This window comes from Acanthamoeba castellanii (genome assembly GCF_000313135.1).
Source record: "Acanthamoeba castellanii str. Neff unplaced genomic scaffold scf7180000084577, whole genome shotgun sequence".
In the NCBI taxonomy this organism is placed as follows: Eukaryota; Discosea; order Longamoebia; family Acanthamoebidae; genus Acanthamoeba; species Acanthamoeba castellanii.
In genome coordinates this window covers 94,886-117,563 of record NW_004457606.1, presented here as the reverse complement: position 1 = coordinate 117,563, position 22,678 = coordinate 94,886, and the positions used below count along the sequence as shown (strand labels likewise).

Below are 22,678 nucleotides of genomic sequence, written 5' to 3'. Positions count from 1 at the left end.
TTCTCGTGTGCGTGCGTGTCGTGTCGTGTCGTGTCGCGTCGTGTTGAAAGCAAAAGGAGTGTATTCGTTAAGAAGAGAGAGATGAGGGCATCAGTGCTTGAAGTGACGCTCGCCGGTGAAGACCATCACCAGACCCAGCTCGTCCGCCTTGGCGATGACGTCCTCGTCCCTGAACGCGCCGGCAAGCAACATGAGTGTGTGCGGTTGGGTGCGTGTCGTGTCGTCTGTCGTGTGTGTCGTGTGTGTCGTGTACAAACCTGATGGAGCCGCCGGGCTGGATGACGGCGATGACGCCGGCCTTGGCGGCCTCCTCGATACCGTCGGCAAAGGGGAAGAAGGCGTCGGAGGCCAGCAAGCTGCCCTGGGCCTTGTCGCCAGCCCGCTTGGCGGCCTGCACGACCGAGTCAACGCGGTTGGGCTGGCCCGTGCCGATGCCCACCGTCGACGTGCCCTGCACCAGCACGATCGCGTTGGACTTGACGTGCTTCGACGCCAGCCACGCGAACGCCAGACCGGCCTCGATCTCGGGCGTCGGCTGCTTCTTGGACACCACCTTCCACTGGCTCTTCACCTCCGTTCCTACGCGTGTCGTGTCGTGTCGTGTCGTGTGCGGTAAGCCGTGTGTCGTGTCATGTTGTGTCCATACAAACATGTGGTCAGGAGTACCCTTGTCGTCGGGGGTCTGGACGAGGAGGCCGCCGAAGACGCTTCGGACGACCAGGCTGCCCTCCTGGGTGGCGCGCTGCCTGCGGATGACGTCGTTCTTGGCGATGAGCACGCGGCAGTTCTTCTTCTTGTTGGCCAGCCACTCGAGGGCCTCCGGCGTGTAGGCGTGCGAGACCAGCACCTCCAGGAACAGCTTGCCTGCAGGGTCGCGTGTGGCGTGTGGTGGTGTTGTCAGCGACGCTTAGGGCGCACCACACAGACCAGCGCACGCGCGTCGCACGCATCACGTACCGATGGCCTCGCACAGCTCAACCGTGATCTCCCTGTTGATGGCGATGATCGAACCGAACGCCGACACCGGGTCCGACTCGAACGCCTACATCCCATAATAATCGTTAATATATCAACACAATTGATAAATAATAATATAATATAATAATAATAATAATATTAGTAGTAATCAATAAATAATTGATACAGAGAGCAAAAAATAGCAAATAATAAGAATAATGGTAATAATAATAATAATAAATACCTTCTGGTAGGCGGTGATGATGTTGGGGTCGGTGGCGATGCCGCAGGGCGTGTTGTGCTTGATGACGACCACGCACGGGTCGCTGTACTCCTGAACGATCGCGTAGGCCACGTCGAGGTCCAGGATGTTGTTGTACGACAGCTCCTTGCCCGACACCTGCTCGAACGGGGCGTCGGCGCCGCTCCACCGGTACAGCGCACCTGATCGTACACAACACAACAACCCACGTGAGCCAAAACGACCATGTGTCGTGTCGTGTCGTGTCGTACCCTGCTGGTGCGGGTTCTCGCCGTATCGAAGAGTCTCGACCTTCTCCGCCGTGAGCGCGATCTGCCCGGGCAGTGACTATCAACACGACACGACACGACACACGGTTAGTTCTATGTGTGCGGTGCGTGCGGTGTGTGCGGTGCGGTGCGGTGCGTACGTCGCTCTTGCCCTCCTCGAGCGAGCCCGAGAGCCACTGGGAGATGGCGCTGTCGTAGGTGGCGGTGTGGCGGAAGGCCTTGAGCGCGAACCGCTTGCGGTCGACCGTCGGCACGGCGCCCGCGTCGGCGCCGCTGCCGCCGGCCTGGAGCTTGGCCAGCACGCCCGCGTAGTCGGCCGGGTCGCACACGACCAGCACCGACTCAAAGTTCTTCGCCGCCGCGCGCAGCAGCGTCACGCCGCCGATGTCGATCTGCTCCACGATCTCGCCCTCTGTCACACCCTCCTTACGCACCGTCTGTGCGTGTCGTGTCGTGTGTCGGTGTGTGCGGTGTGTGCGGTGAGTTGCGTGGACTTGGGCTCGTGAGCGGGGAAGAGGGTGGCAGGGGTACCTCCTGGAAGGGGTAGAGGTTGCAGACGACGATGTCGATGGTGGCGAGGTTGTGCTTCTTGAGCTCCTCCAGGTGCTCCGGCGTGCGCTTGGCCAAAATGCCTCCATGAATCTTTTTTTTTGGTTTATAAATAAACAAAAAATTAGTACAAAAACAAAAATATGAATATGAGTGTAAATAAAAATATATCTTTATATATATATCTTTATATCTATATATATATATCTTTATATTTAGAAATGATAATAATAAAGAGAAAGGGGCGTACGGCGGGGTGGAGGGTCTTGACGCGGCCGCCGAGGATCTCGGGGAAGGAGGTGAGCTGGGCCACCTGGACCACGGGCACGCCGGCCTTCTCGAGGGTGGCGTGGGTGCCGCCGGTGCTCACGATCTCGAAGCCGAGCCCGGCCAGGCCCTGGCAGAACTCGACCAGACCCTCCTTGTTGTGCACTGAGACCAACGCGCGCTTCGCCATCTTTTCGTTGAACGTTCAATGGATGTCTGAAGAGATCTGCGGAAGGAGATGCCACGCGGGACGAGTAGATCGAGTGTGAGATGAAGCTATTTCATCCATGAACCATTTGCAAAATCGCTTTGAGATGGGCAAAATCCCCAAGATGGCTCGAGATTTCGGGATTGGGGTGAGATCATGGAGCGATTTGAAGAATCTCAAAGCTGTGCCTGCGAGATGATGGCCGCGTGTGCGTGTGTCACTGGGATCGGACGTACCTGCAAACGATTTTGGTGTGCAGAAGGAAAGATTGAATGAGTGGTGTGTGCGGTGCGGAGATGATGCAGACAATACAGAGCTTGCGCGCGCGCGCGAGTATGACGTGAAGAATGTGGGCCCCGAGCTGGCGGCTGGTGGGGTGCGCGCGTACCACGGACTTGCACTGCGATGGCACTGCGTGTTGCGTGTGCTGCGAACAAAACGGAGAAGTGGCGGGCGGAAGACCTGGCTTCCCCGCAGAACCTCGGGAGAGAACTGGACGAACTGGAAGCCAAGCCAAACGTCCCGTGCCCGATTCGCTGTTCTTCGTAGGGGCATGGCGACCAAAAAGTGCAAAAATTTGGTAATTATGTAAATATGTAATTATGTTTTGAGAATAAATATATTTGCATTTTTGGACTGATTGAAATTAGACAAATAAATGTGGGGTGTCAGGGAAAACGATGATTATCTGTTCTGGTGGCGAACGAACTTGATGGTCATCATCACGCCGGCGACGAAGGCCAGGTAGAAGCCGATGAACACCAGGCCATCGCGCAGCATGTTGTCCTTGTCAAAGTCAACCTGCATTGTTTATTTTGTGTGATGCGTCAGCCAAGATATCGTTCGTGTTCGTAGTGTGTGTGAGTGTGTGAGTGTGTGAGTGTGTGTCGTCTTGTGTGGTGAGAGGAGTGGTACCGAGTCCAAGAAGTCGGAGCCCTGGGTCATGGGGCAGTAGGGCATGGTGTTGTCGGTTCCGCTGATGGGGACCTGCAGGTACTGGCTGCCAGAGCAGTGCAGATTGAGCCCGTCCATCTCGTTCGCCACCAGCAACTCCAGCGGATACATGTTGATATCTGCAATTGCACACAACTCTCATGTCAGTTTGACACGCACACGACACACGGCACACGGCACACGGCACACGCACACGCACACGCACACGCACACGCACACGCACACGACACGCGACACGAACCGAGATAGTGCATCCAGATCCACCAGTCGGGAATGTTTTCGCGGGAGATGAGGAAGCCGGAGAAGAGGGCGAAGACGGTGAAGGCGATGGCGCAGAGCGAGTTGGCCAGGATCATGTTGGGCGCGAGGAGGGCCAGGAGTTGGACCAGCGCAACGGAGATCAAGAAGTTGAGGAGCATCACGGCGAAGAAGATCCAGAACTTGCCCGCGTCGTACTGGAAGCCCACAATGAAGTAGACCGGAATACTGTGTTGTGTTGTGGTGTGTGTGTGTGTGTGTGGTGAGCAAAGAGCGTGGGGTGGTGAGATGAAAAGGGAATTGTGGGACTTACACATAGAGGACCGCGGCGATCAGACAGAAGGGCCACTCGACGACGATCATGGTGACGGCGTAGGCCATGCTGTTGTAGGTTCGCGACGCGTTTTCGCGGTAGAACACCGCCCGGTCGACAACCACTCGAGCCAGGAGCTCTGCATCGACCAACCGCGCAAGGTTAGCGGTTGTGTGTCGTGTGTGCTGCGGTGTGTGCGTGTGTGTCGTGTGTGCTGCGGTGTGTGCGTGTTGTGTGTGTCGTGTGTTCGATGCAGAGAAGCCTTGGAGGGGCACTTACGCATGGACGTCAGGTTGCAAATGATCAGAGAGAAGTAGATAACCGCAGCCCGCTCCGTGGCGCCCGCTTGGTCATCGTCCAGCTGCAAAAACAGAGTTCCCTGTAGCCCCGCACACGTAAGAACGCCGCCCGCCGCACACGACAAACGACACGACACGCGACACACGGCATCATAGACGTACCATGATGAGGCCCATGAGGAGCGGTGAGGTGATCTTGGACATGAAATCGGGCGGCGTTCGCCAGTACTGGAGGAAGGAGCGCTTGATGAGCTCCCACAGCTGCACGTAGAACGGCGTGGCGTAGCGGCCCTGCATCTTGGCCTTCATCTGCTTCCACTTCCGGCGCATCTTGCCCGAGCGCTCGTTGGTCTCCTCGTTCATCGGGTAGATGCCCTTCTCCAGCGCTAAAAATTAAGGAATGAGTGTGTGTGTGTGCGATGTGTGTGCGGTGTGTGTGCGATGACATGTGTGTCGTGTGTCGTGTCGCCGTGCGTACCTTCTTGAGTCTCCTTGTTGAAGCTGGAGTCTCTGAAGGCCGCCACGGCCACATCATCTTCGCCGGTCTTGGGCGCGATGTCCTCGCCGTTCTCGTCCTTCTTCTTCTGGGCGCCCGAGATGCCTGGCGACGTCGCGCAGTGGCCAATCACGCGTGGTCGCTGACGTCAGCAACGGCTGTCCATTGGGTTTCAACTCAAGAAAGGCGGGGTTGGGTACCGGCGCCGGTGACTTCGAGGATGAACTCGGCCGGGTTCTGGAAGGGCTTGAGCTGGCGGCCGAGCGCGCTCGAGAAGTAGTCGAGCATGATCGAGCAGTCGCCCGGTCGCTCGCCGATCGGCCCAAAGTAGGTCGTGTACCCTCCTGCAATGAAAACGCGAGGAATGTTGGCGTGTGTCGTGTCGTGTCGGTCTCGTGTGTCGTGTCGTGTGTTGTGTCCGTACCTTTCTTGAGCAGTAGGAGGTGGGTGAACAGGCCGAAGATGGTGGCCGAGGGCTGGTGGATGGTGCACACCACCGGCGTGCCGCGGGATGAGATGTTCTGCACGGCCTTCATCACGCGCTCGGCGCCAAACGAGTCCAGACCCGACGTCGGCTGCGCATAATTCGAGGAATGTGCAACAATAATGGTTAGGAATGTTGCTGGCTGGGATGAGGAATGCAACATATGCGGCAACATACCTCGTCCAGGAAGAGGATGGCCGGGTCGGCGGCCATCTCGACGCCCATGGTGACGCGCTTGCGCTGATCGGCGGAGATGCCGTCCTGCATGTTGTTGCCGATCACCATGTCGGCCTGCTTCTCCAGGCCCAGGATCGACAGCAGGCTGCGCGCGTACTGCTTCTTCTGCTCCACCGGAATCGTATGCGGCAAACGGCACTATATTCCAAATAGAACGTAAATATGAGTATTGAAACTGCAATATACATAAAATAAGCAAATATAAGCCAATAAATTGTTTTTTTTAAAAAAAAGATGGAGGAACGTACGATGGCACTGAACTCGAGCGCTTCGAGGACAGTCTGGGAGGGGTTGTGGATGTCCTGCTGTTCGACGTAGCCGATGATGCGGTTGAGGCTGCTGTCGGCCTTGCGGCCGTTGATCAAAATATCGCCCGTGGTCTTGCCGCCGGTCTTGCGGCGCGCCAGGACGTCCATCAGCGTCGACTTGCCGGCGCCCGACGAGCCCATGAGCGCCAGCATCATGCCCGGCTTGACGTAGCCCGACACGTCATGAAGGAGCTGCAGCTCGTTCTTCTTGATGCCCTTGCGCACAAAGACCGAGTAGTTCAGGTTGCTCCACGACAGGTAGGCTCCCTTGTCCACCGGCGGGTTGCGCTTGCTCTTGTGCCCTAATAAGATTAAAACAGAAACTATTAGTTTTGGGTTGTTGTTGATGGTGATGCTGTTGTTGTTGTTGTTGGGAGTTACCCTTCTTGCTCATGCGCTTGTGGGCGGCCTCTTTCTTGACCTCTTGGATGTCGAAGTCGGCGAGCTCTGTGTCGTCGGACTCCTTCTTCTCTTGCATGCGCGGCGGCGGAGGCGGCGTGTGCCTGACGAAGCGGAGGGCCAGGAAGGCGAGCACGGTCCAGATGAGCCAGTAGCAGCAGATCACGGCCAGGAAGACCCACTTGATCCACGAATAGTTCCACACGTCGAACTCATTGACAGCATAGTCAGTGCCGCTCGTGATGCCGCACATCTGATTACCTGTTGGTGTTGGTTGACAGTTGATCAGTATCGTGTGTGTGTGTGTGTGTGTGTTGTGTGTGTGTGTGTGTGTTACCGGCATAGCCCTGGGGATAGGGGAGGTTGAAGTTGGGGGTTCTGTCGGGAGGCGGGCTGAGCTCGTCGGGAGAGCACCAGTAGGTGCTGCCCCAGAATTCGTTGGCGACCAGGCCCTGGAAGCCGTAGATCTGTTGGGAGGATTTTTGGGTGAGAAATGATGTTGAAGATGATGTTTAGAGCTACTAGAAGAGGAAGGAGACATACTGCTGGGTTCATCCAGTAAGCCCAGATCCACCAGCCAGGTATTTGAGTCTGTTGATTGGTCATACAGGTTTGTTAGTTGTGAGAATCCGCACAGTGTTCGTGATTTGGTGATTTTGAGTCCGCACCCTGGTGATCATGTAGCCGCCCAAGAGGATCGAGAGTGCAGTGAGGACCGGAGAGATGCCCTGGGCCGCATTCAAGTCGGGTGCAATGCAAGCAATGAACCGGTTGAACGCGCGGGTCATCTGCGAACATTGGGGGAAAAAGAAGGCGATAAGCAGGCAGGGGCATGCAGAGAGTGAGAGGAAACAAAGCGTACGAAGTAGTATGCGCCGCAGATGAGAAGGAAGAAGATGAAGCGATCACCGCCTGAGTTCAAACCAGTCATCCAATACGTTATGCTGCAAAACAGCAGCGTTTCTATCACAGTCATGGGAATCTGCGTACAAGCAAGAAAGGTTGAGTGAATAATAATAACAAGGACGACAATAAACAAACAAAACGAACAGTACCTCGGCGAGAATGTTGGACAGGAGGTAGGGCAGCGGTTTGTAGTATTTGCCGTCGCGCTGGTAGTAGTAGACCGCCCGATCGGCGATGATGCCCGGAAGCGCGTTGAGCGCGGAGAAGGAGAAGTAGGCCATGATCGTGAACGTCAAGCCCAGCTTGGTACGAGCGTCATCCTACATACATTCATCAATCGAGCCGCGCGATTTAGCTTCGCTTCAACACAGCACACAACACGCACGACACGTACCTGGTGATTGCCGAGACGAAGGAAGAGGGTGCCGGTGATGAGGGAGATGAGGATGGCGCTCATCACGCGCGATCGGTTGGTGGTCATGTCGCGCCACTCCTTGGTGAAGGCCCGCTTGGCCAAGAGCAAGAACTGCTTGGCCGACGACCGCGCGTACTGCTTCTCGTTGTGCTCCACCGCGTCGCTGTCCGATAGGCGCGACGAGGCCTGCGACGACGAAGACGAGCCGCCGGTCATCTTCTCGAGCTCGCTGATGGTGCGCGCGTAGTACTTGGACTGCTTGTAGGCGTCGACAAACTCTGCGGGCGTGAGCCAGTGGAAGTCGTCGTTCTCCGCGCCCTTCTCCTCGTCGTACTCGGCGTCAGCGCGGTACTTGAGCGGGTTGGCCACAATACCCGCCCCACTCTCCGCCACCTCCTCTGCATTCCGCACACACGTGAGTTGTGTGTGTGTGTGTATGTGTGTGGTGTGTGTGGTACACGTACGTAGGAATTCGGCCGGGTTGGTGTTCTGCGAGCAGCTGTAGCCGAGGGAGTTGAAGTGCTCCATCGCCTCCTGGCGCGTGCCGAAGAAGGCCACCTCGCCGTGCGACAGGATGAGCACGTTGTCGAACAGGCTGAACACCTCATAGCTGGGCTGGAGCAGCGATGCCAGCACCGTGGCCTCCATGTCGGCCAGCAGGCGCACGGCGCGCAGGACGTCGTACGAAGCCGAGGAGTCGAGGCCGGTCGTGGGCTCGTCGAGCAGGAAGATGGAGGCGTCCTTGACGGCCTCGACGCCGATCGTGACGCGCTTCTTTTCGCCGCCGGACACGCCGCGCAGGAGCGCGTCACCGACCACGGTGTTGGCCCGGTGCGAGAGGCCCAGCACCTGCAGGATGGAGTCGACGCGCATCTGCTTTTCCTTGCTCGGAAGCCAATCGCCCATCTGACAATCGGCACTGAATCGAAGCGTCTCCTTGACCGTCAACTGAGCTGCGTTGCGTGTGAGTGTGTGGTGTTGTGTTAGGAAAGCTCACGCGCGTCATCAAGCAAAAAGGTTAAACGAAGAAAGTACCAATGTGGGTGTCCTGCTGGGGCACGAAGTTGACCGAGCGGTGGTAGTTGCCATCGTGCGGGTCCTTGCCGTTGAACAGAATCGTGCCGCTTCTCTTGCCCGCCTTCTGGTTGCCGTAGAGCAGCTTCAGCAGCGTGCTCTTGCCGCACCCTGCACGTCATAATAAATGTTAAGGAAACCATAATTTTCTTTCTTTCCTGTCGCCTGATTTTTGCCAGTAAAAATCAAAAAATAAAGAGCGCGCAAGAATACGAAAATAGCGAGGAGATTTTCAATAATAAAAAAAGAGGAATTAAAAAGGGTACCGGGAGCGCCGAGCAAGAGGGTCATCTGGCCAGGCAGGAGAAAGAAGTTCACATCGTGGAGGATGTCGATGGGCTCCTTCTTGGCCTTGGCCTGGGCCAGGCAGTTGAGCTGGGTGGCGACCGTGGTCTGGGTCTTCTGCGGAGGCGCCGCCTTGACCGTGCAGGTCAGGTGCGACACCGCCACCTCGATCGGGTGGTAGTTGGGCGCGGTCACCTTCTTCTGCTTGGCAATGTGGTCGCGCAGCAGGACCGTCTGGTCGTTCACTTGAATGCGCAGCTCCGAGTCCTCTTCGTCCTATACGCGTGTGCTGTGAGTTTAGGAACGATATATATATAGAGAGAGAGATAACATGGTGTATGTGCGTACGCTCGAGTCGTTGCCAGCGACGGCGGCCGAGCGAACTGAGGTGCTGCTCGAGTTGTCGCTCAGGTCGTCACTGGAGGAGTCATCATCCAGGCGCTTCTGTGCGGCCTTGCCGTTATCCATGGTGAGACGAGGCAAAGGGTGGTGGCTGGTAGCTGCTTGTGTGCAAGATGGATAGGTCGAGTGCTGTGCCTGAGGTTGTGGGGTTTTGTAGGGTTTCGTGCCTTTTGAAGTACCCCACCACTTGCACAATTCGCGGCTGATCAAAAAACGCGACCAACCAGAAATCAGATCCAAAAAATACGAGAGTGCGATGGCCAATGGAAAATCGCGCTAGCCTCTTTGCGTGTGCCGCCACCTGATCCCGGCAAAATAATCTCGCCAAGCCGGCCCCGCGCCAGTCGGGTGCTGCCGCTCTATTGGCACTTTTCGTACCATTCTTGAGTCAACTCGTCGCGTTATTTGCTTGCTTGGCCTTGGGCCTTCATGGTCTGCCACTCTGGGAGGAAGTACAGCAGGTCGATCTGGGGCCACTCTGCGTTGTTTAGTTTGTTGGCGGTGGACAAGAAGGTGAGCATCAGAACCATCAGAACCCGGGCAAAAGAAAGAGAGCGTAGGCCTGTCAACCAAAGCCCAGCTGGGTCATCGCGGCGCTGAGCTGGCCTCGGTGGTGCGTGCCGCTGTGTGAGCGGTGACAGCAGTGAGTGAGTGAGAAGTACACCAACTACGTTCTCGGCAATGTGTTGTTGGGCGGGAGGTACTGATTGAAGACGTGGTCGAGTACTTCGCCCCGTAGCCGGGTGAGTTCGTGGCCTTTGGTGTCACGGTAGGTGAACTCGCCCTGTGGCCACAGCTTCAGTCACATTGATCGCTGGCTCTAGTCCCACTCACAAACCCAAGAACGTACTTGAAGCTCCTGATCCGACAGGGCAGACACCAGCTCGACCCAGGCAGTCGCCTGCGACCACACACCAACCAGCGATGGTCAACTCGGTCAGCCATCAGACAAAGGAGCGAGAGGGAGGGTCTGTACCTGCTGCAAAAGCGCGTCGCTCAGCTGGTGCCGATCGGCCACCAGTTGCTGGTCCAGGCCCGTGATGCTGATCTGCTGCCCAACGAAGCGGCCGTACCACAGCCGGTCGGCAAGCAGGATGTCTGCGAAGAAGAAAAGAAAATAAATTTAAAATAAATTTAGCGTAGTGTTGTGCGGGGGGAGCGAGCACGAACGGTTGAGGGTGGCATGGAGGGAATGGAAGAAGAGGCCCATGTCCTTGTGGTACGCTTCATCCGGGATGTCCTTCACCACTGCCAGGACCTTGCTCATTGCTGCATTTTTTATTAGTTATTTTAATTAATATAAAAGGAGTTCATTTACCCACAAGCAAGACATACCCCAGTGGTGGTAGGCAGCCATTTGCCCAAAGTGGCCACGGTATGGGTGCACGAGAGTTGCCAATGTGTGCTTCTCCATCTTGTGGCCCGGCAGTGAAAAAAGAAAACGGTTGGGGAAACACAAAATAAAATTCATGAATGTGTGTTGTGTCTCACACTAGCTGTCATTGAACATTGTCTGTACAGCTAGCTGCGTAGCTGCGTACATGTGATTTTCTTTGTAGCTCGGTTTTCTATGACTCTCTTCGATCGAAGATGAATTGCGTGCGTGCTACGCCCGGGCTCATAGGGCGAGACAGCCGCTCGCCAGAAGCTCGCCGCTGCCGCAGTCGCAGTAGAAGCGGGCCTCCTGGGGACACCGCTGCACGTCGTGTCCCTCGTGGCACTTGACCGCACACGCGCGACAGCACACGCGCTCGCGCTCGGGATCGCACGTGAGGCAGAAGTGCGGTGTGCCCTTGACGAACTCCTTGGGTCCGGCTGCATGGCGCGCCGTGCACGAGGTGAAGCGCGACGCGGCCGATTCGATGAGTGCGGCGTGTGCGGGCGAGTGCGCACGCATGCTGGCGACGAACGGGTCGAACAGGTAGCGCATCTCGGCGCTGTCGTGCAGGAAGGCGTAGACGTCGAACAGGTTCTGCGACGACACGAAGTTCTGCGTCACCGCGATCGTCTCGTCCAGGTTGAGCACCATGTGCCACCAGCCCTGTAGCACACATTTGTTCGCGTAAGTGTCTGTGTATTGTGCGTGTCGTGTGTGTCGTGTGTGCGATGTGTGTCGTGTGTGCGTGCCTCGGGAACGAAGATGAGCTCGCCCGGGTACTGGATGCACTCGACAAAGTCGACCTTGCCCAGCGCACGCTCCTCCTGGAGCTCCTCGTAGTAGTTGATGTACCACCCGATCACAGAGTCCGCACTGTGTGTGCGTTACATTCCAGTGCCGCGCATGCAGACAAAGGAGAGAGAGGGAGGGCACCTACATGGGAAGCGTGTTGCCGTGCTCGTCCTTCTCCACGCCCGGCGGCAGGACGTGGGGCGGGAACATGATCCACCGCTTGCGGCCCGAAATCAACGCATTCCACGCAGCAGTGCGGTTCGGATCTGCAAGAATGAACGCGTCGGGGGGACCTTCGAGGTTAGCAACGTGTGTGTGCGGTGGTGTGTGTGTGTGTGTGTGTGTGTGTGTGATTCTCTCTACCCTGATGGAAAGCGGAGCCGGAACGCGGCGGCCCCACGATGACCCAGCGGTAGTCCGGGCGCGTGCTGCCCATCGCGGCGAACAGATCTTCCCTGAAGTACTCCGGCACCTGCGCGATCGCTCATCGGTCAACATCTCGTTGGTCGCACGGTCCTGCGGGTGTCTGTGTCGTGTGTGTCGTGTGTGTCGTGTGTGTCGTGTGCTGTTGTTCGTGCCCACCTCAGTTGTGACTTGGTGCCGTGTACCTGATATTCCTCCAGCAGCGCGGGGACCTTCTCGCCAAACTGGCTGTCGAACAGGTAGAGCGGAGACTCGTCCTTGATCAGCTCTGCGCGTGAGAGTGTTTAGAGCGAATGGCGTGTGTCGTGCACTGGAACCTACACTGGACGTACCGGAGTAGGTGAAGTAGTTGGCCAGGCTCATAGTTATCTTTTCGCCCTGATAATATACACACACATTTCCGCGCAGAGTGTCGGTGCTGAGTGTTCAGCCTCTGGGTACAAAACAAAACTCAAACGCACGTCATCGTTGTAGGAGTCCGTCTTGAACATGGCCGATCCGAAACGCTTCAACAGGTTCTCCTTGGTCCACGCCTTGGCAGCTGGCCAGCTGTCAACACAACACGCGGACGTCATCACGACACGACACGACAAGCACACGACACACGACACGATACACGAGTGAGCGGAGGGTGCGGAGGAGCGCGTGAGCAGAACCGGGTGAGGTCACACTCACCTGGAGACGACGTCGGTGAGCATGACGGGCTTGTTCTTCGACTCGTACTCGTCGATGAACTGCTGCACGGACAGCCCGCTCCGTCGGTCGATCTCCTTCTCGTCGTGCACTTGGCACCACTGCATGGGGTCCACGTTGGCGTAGTACCACCACCCGTAGAGCAGGTCCGAGTAGAAGCCTGCCATACACCAGGTGAGATCACATATGCGTGCGTGCGTCTGCGGTTGTGTGTGTGTGTGCGTGCGTGCTGTGTGGTGTGTGTGTGTGTGCGGTTGCGATCGTGTGTTAAAGAGCGCTTTGTGGTGAGCTGCATGGTCTTCATGAGGAACGTGCTCGTGCAGACGCAGTACAAGGTGGTCACCAAGAAGCAGGTGGCCAACGAGAATGTGATCGAGGCCAACAAACTGCTCGCATCGCTCTTCACCCCCGACGTGCTCCTCAACCTGTGCAAGGTGCTGATCACCCGCTACTTCGTCCTCACGCCCGAGGAGCTGGAGGAGTGGAAGGACGACCCCGAGGAGTTCATCCGCGAGACCGAATCCGAGTCGGTGCAGGACAACCTCAAGGTACCCACGTGACCTTGACAGAAACGGGTTGGTAGGGCCTATCGACAGGTCGGTCCTTCTTCATCAACACCGTGCGCTTCCACGTTCCTGTGCACCAAGACACACGACACAACATCCGTCGGGAATTGAGGAACTGGTACGCATGTGAGTGCGGTGGTGCGTGCGCGTGTGCGCGGCGCCTGCCAGCCAAGATGCCTAACACTCAACACAACACTATAAACACACGCCGTCGTGACGGCGCACCTTTGTAGCAGAAGTCCTCTATGTCTCTGTCGCTGCCTGCATCATGGGACATACACAACATCAACACCGGGAATCGTCCAGTGAGTGTTGACGCTCGCATGGAGCCAAAGCCGTGCGGCAATCGCAGCGCGCTGGGCAGCAGCGATCGAGAGGCGGCGGTGGCTTCGAGCAGTAAAAACGTACAGTTGCCGACGCCGCGGTGGAGGACGAAGTTCTTCCACAGCTGGTCGTCCTCGGCAAAGGCGTAGAAGGCGCGGCTGACGAGGGACAGCGTGAGGAGGTCCTCCTGCGGCAGCTGCTGCAGGATCAGGAACAGGGTGCCGTCGTCCAGCTCGGCGAACGCGCCCAGCCCCGACTTCCGGCACTCGTCGTCCACTTCAACTTCTTCCTCCTCTTCATCGTCCTCCTCCTCATCAGCGCCCTCATCTTCATCTTCATCTTCATCATCTTGCTCCGGCGATTCCTCATCTTCGGGCGATTCTTCATCTCCATCATCTGCGTGAGCGTCGGACGAGCCGTGGCCGTGGCCGTGGCCGTGATGGGAGTGGAGGTGGCCGAGACGGCGGGCGCCGGAGGGCAGCGGGCGAACACCGAGCGGATGGGCGGGAAGGTCGGCATAGGCAGAGCCGGCGACGAGGTGAGAGGGCAAGGCCGGGAAGGCTGCCTCGGTGGCCACAAACTCCATCATCTTCTTGACACACTGAGTTCGAAGTGATAAATAAAAACAATGAAATAATAACTATTATAATTTAAATCTACGCTAAAATCACTAAATAGGGCAAATTGGGTCCAGGGAGATGGGAGAGGGTTTATGAGGAGATTACGAATTTTTAGACGATTTGCATCTCCTTGAGCTTTTGAGCGAGAAGCCACTCCTTCTGGTCGGCGGTGAGGTCCCTGTTGCCGGGATGAATGTTCTTCTTGGCCGCGGCTCGCCGCTCGACCTCCTTCGCCACTTCTTCCTTCTTTAACCGTTCGCCCACGAGCTTGGTCACCGCGGAGAACGAGTAGGGTTCGTAGATGGCCAGCTCGGAGAGCATCTTTCGATTGAGCTTCACATCGGAGAGGACGCATCCTTGCATGAAGCGCGAGTAGGAGAGATCGTGGATTCGCGTAGCGGCATTAATCTGCTGGATCCAGGTCTCGCGGAAGAGCCTCTTCTTGAGCTTGCGGCCCACAAAGGCGTACTGGAGGGCCTTGTAGGCGCGCTCCCTCGCCACGCTCGGGCAATTCTTCGCTCGGCCTCGGAAGCCCTTCACGAACTTCAGCAGCTTCTTCTTGTTCATGCCACTCATCCTGGCTCGCCCCTTCCTCTACGGCAGATCTTGTCTGATGTCGTTTGCGAGGATTGAATGTTGCTCAATTAGAGGAATCTCACACAGAAAAGAGCAAAAGAAAATAAAATTAAAAAAAGAATAATATTTATTTGTTTGATCTTTCTGCATTACTTTTTCTTTTGAGCCTCATCACGAGCCCAGGCCTTCATCGGAACTTGTGGGGGCAGTGACTCACTGAAGGGAGAGATGGAACAGCAGCCGAAGCCTCAATTGGATGCAGGAGTGGTCTACCGCCTTCTGCCGCTCACCGTGAGCCACGACGATGCTCAGCGCAAGCCCGCCGAACAGCAGCTGCTGGCCTACGAGTCCGTGCCTGGATTTGCCTCGCTCCTTCTTGTATTGCCCCCCCCCCAATCCACATTCCCTTCCGATTGCCTATTCTCAGATTATTTTTTGGTGGCCCACTATTATTTTTTGTGTCCGGGGTGGGTTTGTTTGCATCTTCTAACCAAGCCGAGGCCTCTCTTTACAATACCTGCAGTCCATTGTGGCAAACAAGACAGTGCCGCAGGAGCTGCGCTTCATCGCCGTCATCGCCCTCAAGAACGCCGTCTCCAAGAACTGGAAGAGCAAAGAGTACGCATCTTCTCTTCACCTTGAAGGCAACACAGCACACAGCACACAGCACACAGCACACAGCACACAGCACACAGCACACAGCACACAGCACACCGGCTGACCTTGCGCCTTTGTTCTCTCCTCCCCAAGGTCGATACCTGATGCCGAGAAGGACGTGATCAGGGAGCAGGTTCTACGTCTCTTCAACGAGGAGAGCGGACAGGTATTCCGAGCTTTCGCATTTCTTCTACGCTTCACCGTGTGGCTCACACACGTCTGATCTCTTCTTTTCTTCTTCTTCGGTCGGGCATCAATGCTCACCGGTGTGGTAGGTGGGGACATATATTGCCCTCATCATTGGCACGGTCGCCAGACACGACTACCCACAGAAATGGTGCGCACCACATAACCTGAAGAGCCGGCACATATGCGTGTCAGCTCGTTGACAACCGGTGGGCTGGCACTTGGAGCTGACACGCAATCTCGTGATGAAGGGGCAATTTGATCGCGGTGCTGGTGCAAGTGATCGAGCAGGGCAGCGCCCTGGAGAAGCTGCGAGCGCTCCAGGCATTCCAGAAGGTCGTCAGGGCGCTCGCCTCCAAGCGCCTGGCTCGCCACCGCCAAGAGTTTCAGCAGGTGTGTACCGAACCGTGTGTGCTATGACAACCCCTGTGTTGTGTGTGTGTCGTGTGTCTTGGTCGTGTGTGTCGTGTTGCCAAACGCTCACACTTTCATTTCTGTCTTCTGCTCAGATTGGACCGCAGCTGTTCGTGCTGTCCGCACAGCTGTGGTCCACCAACGTGGACGCTCTGTTGACGGCGCTCACCAACTACAACGCCAAGACCATTTCGGCTCAGGTGAGCTCTTGTGTGCTGCTTCTGTATTCGAGTGATTCGGTCGACTCACTCTCTTTTCTATTTTGACTGCTCTCACCGCCCAGCAATTGGAAGCGCTCAAGCCCTCGGCCGAGATGGTGGTCCACTCGCTTAAGGTCATCACCGATGTCACGCTCCACGGCTTCAACAAACTGAAGGACCCCAACCTCCTCAACTTCCTCCACTTCCTTCTCGTGCGCCTTAAGAACTTTGCCGAGTGCCGTACGTCTCTTTTCTTTATTCATTTGTCTTATTACTATTATTATTATTGGCACAAACTTATTATTTCATTCATTTCCTACTCTTATTTCGTTACTACAGATTCGGCGATGCCAGACCAGCCCCTCGACGAGCTGGTGTGCAAGTGGATGCAGCTCACGGTGAAGCTGATCATCCAGCTGCAGCAGGAGAAGCCCAACGCCTTCCGCAAGCACTTCCTCGCCGAGTACCTCGACTACTTCCACTCGGCTGTGATCAACCACATCGGGGTCCCCTCGGCTCCTCGTTTCCCTGGTACCCCTCAATCCGCCCATACGCGACATCAGGTCTGAACATTCGTGGCTGATCGTGTGTCGTGTGTGTCGTGTGTGTCGTGTGTGTCGTGTGTTAAAGAGCGCTTTGTGGTGAGCTGCATGGTCTTCATGAGGAACGTGCTCGTGCAGACGCAGTACAAGGTGGTCACCAAGAAGCAGGTGGCCAACGAGAACGTGATCGAGGCCAACAAACTGCTCGCATCGCTCTTCACCCCCGACGTGCTCCTCAACCTGTGCAAGGTGCTGATCACCCGCTACTTCGTCCTCACGCCCGAGGAGCTGGAGGAGTGGAAGGACGACCCCGAGGAGTTCATCCGCGAGACCGAATCCGAGTCGGTGCAGGACAACCTCAAGGTACGTTGAGGTGACCTTTTTTATTTTTATTTTTGATGACGTCAGCCGCCGTGCCGTCGCTGCCACGTCAGCACTGACTCTCTTCTTAATTGGCCATAGCCATGCGCGGAGAATCTCTTCCTGGCGCTGCTCCAGCGATACGGCGACGGGGAGTCGTTTGCGCTGTCGGGCGCCCTGGTGCAGCTCCTGACCCAGGCCATCAAAGGTGCTATATATATCTTTGTATTTATTGTTGTTATTATGAACGATTATAGCTCAAAAATGTATGTTGACGCGGGTCTCGTCACACGTGTCGTATCGTGTCGCAGAGAGCGAGGGCAAGGAGGGGCTGGATGGCCTGTTGATGAAGGAAACGTGCTACCGGGCCATCGGCCTCGGCGCCTTCGACTTCTACGATCACGTTGACTTCTCCGCGTGGTTCACCAACCAGCTCGAGAAAGAGCTCCGAGCCGAGCTGCCTCCTCTCCCCAAGTACGAACCCCCTCTCGAGTGGCGTGTCATGTGTGCCGCGTGCAGTGGTGCGCGTGAGCGTGTGCGTGTGCCGCGTGAGGCGAGGTGTGTGCGGTTGGGGCTGACCGCTCAATCACGCGCAGGGCGATTTTGAGGAGGCGCATTGCGGCGCTGGTTGGTGAATGGGTGATGAAGGCACCGCAGGAGCTGCGACGACCCATCTACACCGCCCTCCTTCCACTTCTCCACGAGAGCAACGATATCGTCGTCCGTCTCACGGCTGCCAACACCCTGCGTCTATGTACGACTCACCGCACACACCGCACACGCACACGCACACGCAGACTCTAATATTGCGATGTGTGCGTGTAGTGGTGGAGGATCTGAACTTCTACGCGGAGGTGTTCATGGAGTTCCTGGACGGAACGATCAACCTCCTCTTCAAGCTGCTCGTCGACCTGAAGTCCATCGACTCCAAGCTCCAGGTCCTCAACGTCATCTCCTCGCTCATCACCCAAATGGAAGAGCGGGTACGCAACCTCTATTTTTTTCCCATTATTATTATTATTGCTCATTATATATTAAATTTTTCTTTGCTTTATTTGTGATTTTAAAATCTTAAATAAAGCAAAGAAAAAAAATGTTTATGTGGAAATGTGTTTTCTAACACATTTAGTGTGAATAGATCGAGGGCTACCGAGACCTCATCCTCCAGTGCTTGTCGGAGTTGTGGAAGCTCTCCAAGGACCACCACCTCCTGCAAAGCTCCATCGTGCGCACGCTCGCCAGCCTGGTGAAGGTACCGCACCCAACATGGCCGCTCGACATGGCACACGCCACGTGCAAGACTAATAAGCAAACGCGACACACGACACGACGCACACACGGCACGCAGAGTGTTCGCGGAGGCGGCGATGCGTTCTATCGGTTCGTGGTGCCGCTCATCCAGTACGGCACGGACGTGAACTCGCCTCAGGCGCTGTATCTGCTGGAGGACTCGCTCGAGCTGTGGGCCGAGGTCCTCAAGCAGGCCGCGGCCATCACCGACGGCCTGCTCCAGATCTTCCCCAATCTCCACACTACCCTCATGTCCAACTTCGACCACATCAAGGTACCTACCATCAGCTTCACCGTCGGCATCGGCCCGCCATCGCCACCATCGCCAGGCTTACCCACTGACTGTGTCGTGCGTTCTGTGTCGCGTGTCGTGTGCAGATCTGCACGCGGATCTTGGACAGATACATTTTGGTGGGCGGCTCGCGCTTCCTGTCGATGTACATTCAGCAGGTGGCGGCCCTGTTCGAGGCCACCATCGGCAACCTCAAGGACGAGGGCACCATCCTCGCGCTCAAGCCGCTCGACACCCTTATCCAGCTCTACGCCGCTCAGGTAACTCTTCGTGTGTGTCGTGTGTGTGCCGTGTCCTGCATGTGCGTGTGCGTCGTGTTGCTGATATTCTGGTATGTGCGGAATGCAGGCTCTCCCGCTGCTGCAGAACACGTTGCAGCGCATCTTCTCGCTGGTGGTGGCCCTGCAGAAGGAGAACGAGTGGAGCCGGGCCACGGTGTACTACCTGTCCATTTTCGCGCGGGTGCTGGTCCACAATCGGCCCTTCTTCTTCGCCTTCTTCCAGCAGCTCTCCGCCCAGGCTGGCCAGAACCTCTTGGCTCCCCTCGTGGACTTCTGGGCCGAGAAGGTAGCACACGCACACACGCACACACGCATCACCGAACGCACACACGTAGTGAGAAGCTTACGATAACCACGACTGGGTGTGGTGCAGGCGGACAGTATGAGCGAAGCCCACATGCGAAAGCTGACGGGCCTGGCCCTGTGCCTGCTGCTCCCGACCAACGATCCTCAGCTGCTGCAGCGCACGCCTCTCATTCTAGGCGTGGTCACCTCCGTGCTCGCCGACACGCACCAAAACCCATTCGAGTGCGTTCAACCCCCTCCCCGAGGGGGAATGCATGTCTGTGTCTGGCCGCACACCATACGACACGAGCTGACGCTGCCCGCGCGCTCACAGGAACCTGGTCGTGACCACCGATGACGAGACCGCGGCCACCGAACTCATTCGACAAACGCAAGCGGTACGACGCCTCAAGCTCTTCTTCTTCTGTTCCTTCTTCTTCGCGTTTCTCGTTGGCGCACGCTGGGCTGACGTGTGCGTGTGCGCCATGTGTGCGCGATCTGCGATCACAGATGTACCGCAAGGACCCCGCCAACAGCACGAACCTGCGCACCTTCTGCCTCGAACGCCTGCAGGAGGCCGCTGAGCTCAACGGGCAGCAGAACTACCAGGCGCACGTCCTCTCCACCGTCGACCCGGTCATCCTGGCCAGCCTCCAGGCCCCGCCCGCCGCTCAGCAGGGCCAGTAGTCGTTGGTGGAGGCCACGGCCACAACTGTGATGGTCATCGTCACAGCTAGCCCGCGGCTGCGAACTCGTTGTGCTCGATCTCGTTGGTTGGAAAATTGGCTGGAAAATTGGATTTAAGAAACGGTTTTCCGATCGAGCTTTCATCGGTGCTCTGGACCAGGATCAAACGACATCGAGGGCTTGACTCGGTGGGTGGAGGACGAGAAGACGCAGGAGAAGGAAGGAGGAAGAAGAAGACGCAGAGAGGAAGAGGAAATTAAATTTCAGAAACGGTTGCTGATTAATTGGATTAATTAATCGCCAAGCATGGCACCGCCTGAGTATCATTACCCAGTCTACGAATGCTTCGAAGAATTCTCTCTGTGGCCCTGCATCTCGTACGCTCGCCTGGACCATCCACAATTAATCGTCAGGATCTGATGATCTCCCATCCTCGCACTGCAGGTCTACTGTGCTGGCTTCCTTGTTCACCCTCACGTTTCTGATCGCCCTGGCCGTTCTCATCCCCGTTCTCTACAAGACAAGACGGTAGCTCCCCTTCCAAGAATAATACTCCATTGATCGATCCTTTTAATCCTAATGAATGTTGCATCGCAGCTGGTGGGGTCATCAGCAAGTGATTTTGTTCTTAGTGATCTTGGAGATGCTTCTCGGCATCCTTCGCTACGCTGCCTTCAAACGACACGGCCTTGGTACATCCATATCTCCAGCACCGTGTCTGCAGACCGGCCGGTCCCTTTCATCCTCACCCCTCTTCTCCATCCCAGCCGTGGCGCTGTCCTACTTGAAGCTGCTTCAGCTGTGCGCCATCTGCTTCTTCTTCTTCCACTCGGTCCTGCGCTCGTGGGGCCGTGAGCACTACATGAAGTGGTAAGACTTCTTCTTCTTCTTCCTAAGAAGTGCTTATGGGCTGATCGATCGTGCGTGGCATACACCAACAGGATCGTGTGGCCCGTGACGACGGGCCTCGTCCTCTACCTCACCGCCATCCTCGTGCTGTCGATCCTCGGCCTCTTCTCCTTCCTCGACGAGTGCCAAGGTACGCTCGCACCCCACATCTTACGCCCGTGGCTCAGACTGCGCTGACTTGTTGTTCCTTGCCCAGATCCGGCCTGGCTCATCTTCTCGGTGAGCGGCTTCGTGCTGACTTGCATGTTTTTGATCTGCGCCTACCTCATCCTTCGGTACTCACGCACCGCCGCACACGCACACGCACCGCCGCACACCCACGTCGCGCTGACTCATTGGTGTGCAGAAAGTTGAACAAGACCACTATTTCGCCGCGATTCAAGCAGCGCAGCAAGTTTCAGCTGTGGTCTCTCTCCATCGTGTGGTTCTTCACCACCCTGGTACGCACCAACGTCCAACGTCCAACGCACCGCACCGCACCGCAACAGCGGTCTACTATTTTGTGAGCCAAGTGTTAACGAGCGCTCGTGCCACCTCCGTATACACAGGGCGCCATCTTCTACGACGTCTTCCTGGTGTCGGCATCGTCGAACGGTCGAGAATGTGAGCTCTACTTGAGTGTATGTACTCGCGCCTCAGTTAGCGCTGCTGTGTGTGTCGTGTGACTCCTCAGCTCATGTTCTATTTTATATGTCTCACTGCAGAATGTGCCGGCCGCCGACGCGGTCGTTCACATTATCGTCCGTTGGTTCGAGCTCATCTTGCCGGTCTGGGCAGGTAACCCAACTTGAACACACGGGGGCTCTGGAGTTCTCATTCGTCAAACGTTGAACTCAAATGTTGATGTTGACTGATTACCATTGTTCGTATGATGCCATTGACTAATTACCATTGTTCGCAGTGTGTTACGCCTTCAAGAACACGGCCATGATGAAGCGGAAGAATGCAGCCGGCGATATCAACTTCCCGCACCTGCGCGTACGACGCGACACACGCGACGCACACGACACAAACGACACACGACACACGCGACACACGCGACACAAATGACACACGACACACAGCTTAACTGACCCTCCCCTCATTCATCATCACAGGGCGAGGACAGTACGACGAGCGAGGTGTCGCGCACGTCGTCGGATCTGTACTTCACCAGTAACCGGCGCCACTTCTCGATGAACGTGCCGAGCGTGGGCGAGTACAGCCTCGTGGACCACAGCTACACCGACGAGGACGCGGGGAGCTACCAGAGCTACATCAACGCCACGCCCACGAGCTTCAACATCGAGTCCCCCCTCGGCACGCCACACTAAGCCACACCTGCCCACTCCTCCACCTCCACCACCAGAGGCGTGTGCGCGTGCGGCGTTCGCCTGCTGCTGCTGCTCATCATTTTCGAGGGATCGCACGCGCATGCACCTGAGTGTGGTATCTCTCCTCATATGATGTCTCCTTGCCCATTTACCTCTTTGGTCACGTGTACAAATACATGTTTATTATTATATATTATCGCTATTATCTGTCCTGCTTTGCCTCGGTTCGCCGGTTGGGCACCAGCGCAACCAATGGCGCATAAATTTTTTAACTTCGGGCCAATGTGAATTTTCCCGACATTTCGCGGCTCCGGCGCGAAACGGTGCCCGAGGCGATTTCTGCGGCATTCCGGACCGTCTCCGAAGGGACTTTAGTGAGTGTGGACCTCACTCCGCGACCTGCCGCCATCCCGGACCGATCGTTCGGTGCCTCTCACCTGCCCACTTCCCTTTAGCCCTCCTCCCTGATTGCCCACAACTACTACGACCACCTCCCACCGCACCACCTCATTCCTCCTCCAGGAACGAGACCCGAACACACACGCACC

At 56.6% G+C, this 22,678-nt stretch overlaps 7 protein-coding genes across 7 annotated transcripts; 2 read left to right on the top strand and 5 right to left on the bottom strand.

The window, feature by feature from the left end:
• Window positions 1-90: 90 nt before the first annotated feature.
• ACA1_046470 (phosphoribosylaminoimidazolecarboxamide formyltransferase/IMP) lies at window positions 91-2,494 on the bottom strand (the record flags this gene model as incomplete). The annotated part of the gene is made up of 9 exons (XM_004347709.1): window positions 91-169; window positions 258-579; window positions 667-864; window positions 958-1,042; window positions 1,202-1,401; window positions 1,471-1,546; window positions 1,629-1,925; window positions 2,020-2,130; window positions 2,288-2,494. The coding sequence occupies 9 exons, from the start codon at window positions 2,492-2,494 to the stop codon at window positions 91-93; spliced, it is 1,575 nt and encodes a 524-aa protein (XP_004347759.1).
• A 702-nt stretch (window positions 2,495-3,196) lies between these two features.
• On the bottom strand, window positions 3,197-9,408 carry ACA1_046460 (ABC2 type transporter superfamily protein; the record flags this gene model as incomplete). The annotated part of the gene is made up of 21 exons (XM_004347708.1): window positions 3,197-3,313; window positions 3,428-3,585; window positions 3,708-3,952; window positions 4,038-4,176; window positions 4,317-4,416; window positions 4,499-4,722; window positions 4,815-4,937; window positions 5,033-5,176; window positions 5,257-5,407; window positions 5,494-5,691; window positions 5,802-6,163; window positions 6,243-6,521; window positions 6,598-6,727; window positions 6,929-7,048; window positions 7,123-7,242; window positions 7,316-7,486; window positions 7,561-7,979; window positions 8,046-8,534; window positions 8,617-8,766; window positions 8,922-9,216; window positions 9,289-9,408. The coding sequence occupies 21 exons, from the start codon at window positions 9,406-9,408 to the stop codon at window positions 3,197-3,199; spliced, it is 4,254 nt and encodes a 1,417-aa protein (XP_004347758.1).
• A 499-nt stretch (window positions 9,409-9,907) lies between these two features.
• Window positions 9,908-10,609, bottom strand: ACA1_046450 (DinB family protein; the record flags this gene model as incomplete). Its single annotated transcript, XM_004347707.1, has 5 exons — window positions 9,908-9,965; window positions 10,047-10,126; window positions 10,193-10,243; window positions 10,319-10,440; window positions 10,513-10,609. 5 exons carry the CDS (start codon window positions 10,607-10,609, stop codon window positions 9,908-9,910), a joined length of 408 nt encoding a protein of 135 aa, XP_004347757.1.
• A 351-nt stretch (window positions 10,610-10,960) lies between these two features.
• On the bottom strand, window positions 10,961-14,104 carry ACA1_046440 (Fbox domain containing protein; the record flags this gene model as incomplete). Its single annotated transcript, XM_004347706.1, has 13 exons — window positions 10,961-11,157; window positions 11,236-11,383; window positions 11,479-11,593; window positions 11,658-11,778; window positions 11,876-11,984; window positions 12,121-12,203; window positions 12,268-12,313; window positions 12,397-12,484; window positions 12,611-12,788; window positions 12,972-13,101; window positions 13,181-13,263; window positions 13,420-13,455; window positions 13,603-14,104. The coding sequence occupies 13 exons, from the start codon at window positions 14,102-14,104 to the stop codon at window positions 10,961-10,963; spliced, it is 1,836 nt and encodes a 611-aa protein (XP_004347756.1).
• A 145-nt stretch (window positions 14,105-14,249) lies between these two features.
• Window positions 14,250-14,714, bottom strand: ACA1_046430 (ribosomal protein L20, putative; the record flags this gene model as incomplete). The annotated part of the gene is made up of 1 exon (XM_004347705.1): window positions 14,250-14,714. One exon carries the CDS (start codon window positions 14,712-14,714, stop codon window positions 14,250-14,252), a length of 465 nt encoding a protein of 154 aa, XP_004347755.1.
• A 228-nt stretch (window positions 14,715-14,942) lies between these two features.
• ACA1_046420 (Importin beta domain containing protein) lies at window positions 14,943-19,908 on the top strand (the record flags this gene model as incomplete). Its single annotated transcript, XM_004347704.1, has 19 exons — window positions 14,943-15,065; window positions 15,238-15,332; window positions 15,465-15,537; window positions 15,849-15,950; window positions 16,067-16,171; window positions 16,255-16,411; window positions 16,511-16,702; window positions 16,802-17,076; window positions 17,176-17,281; window positions 17,385-17,547; window positions 17,670-17,827; window positions 17,899-18,056; window positions 18,212-18,325; window positions 18,422-18,637; window positions 18,742-18,915; window positions 19,004-19,222; window positions 19,310-19,464; window positions 19,556-19,619; window positions 19,732-19,908. The coding sequence occupies 19 exons, from the start codon at window positions 14,943-14,945 to the stop codon at window positions 19,906-19,908; spliced, it is 2,826 nt and encodes a 941-aa protein (XP_004347754.1).
• A 306-nt stretch (window positions 19,909-20,214) lies between these two features.
• ACA1_046410 (uncharacterized protein) lies at window positions 20,215-22,130 on the top strand (the record flags this gene model as incomplete). Its single annotated transcript, XM_004347703.1, has 11 exons — window positions 20,215-20,285; window positions 20,353-20,436; window positions 20,506-20,600; window positions 20,676-20,751; window positions 20,850-20,947; window positions 21,014-21,092; window positions 21,164-21,257; window positions 21,366-21,437; window positions 21,522-21,594; window positions 21,719-21,795; window positions 21,915-22,130. 11 exons carry the CDS (start codon window positions 20,215-20,217, stop codon window positions 22,128-22,130), a joined length of 1,035 nt encoding a protein of 344 aa, XP_004347753.1.
• Window positions 22,131-22,678: the final 548 nt, after the last annotated feature.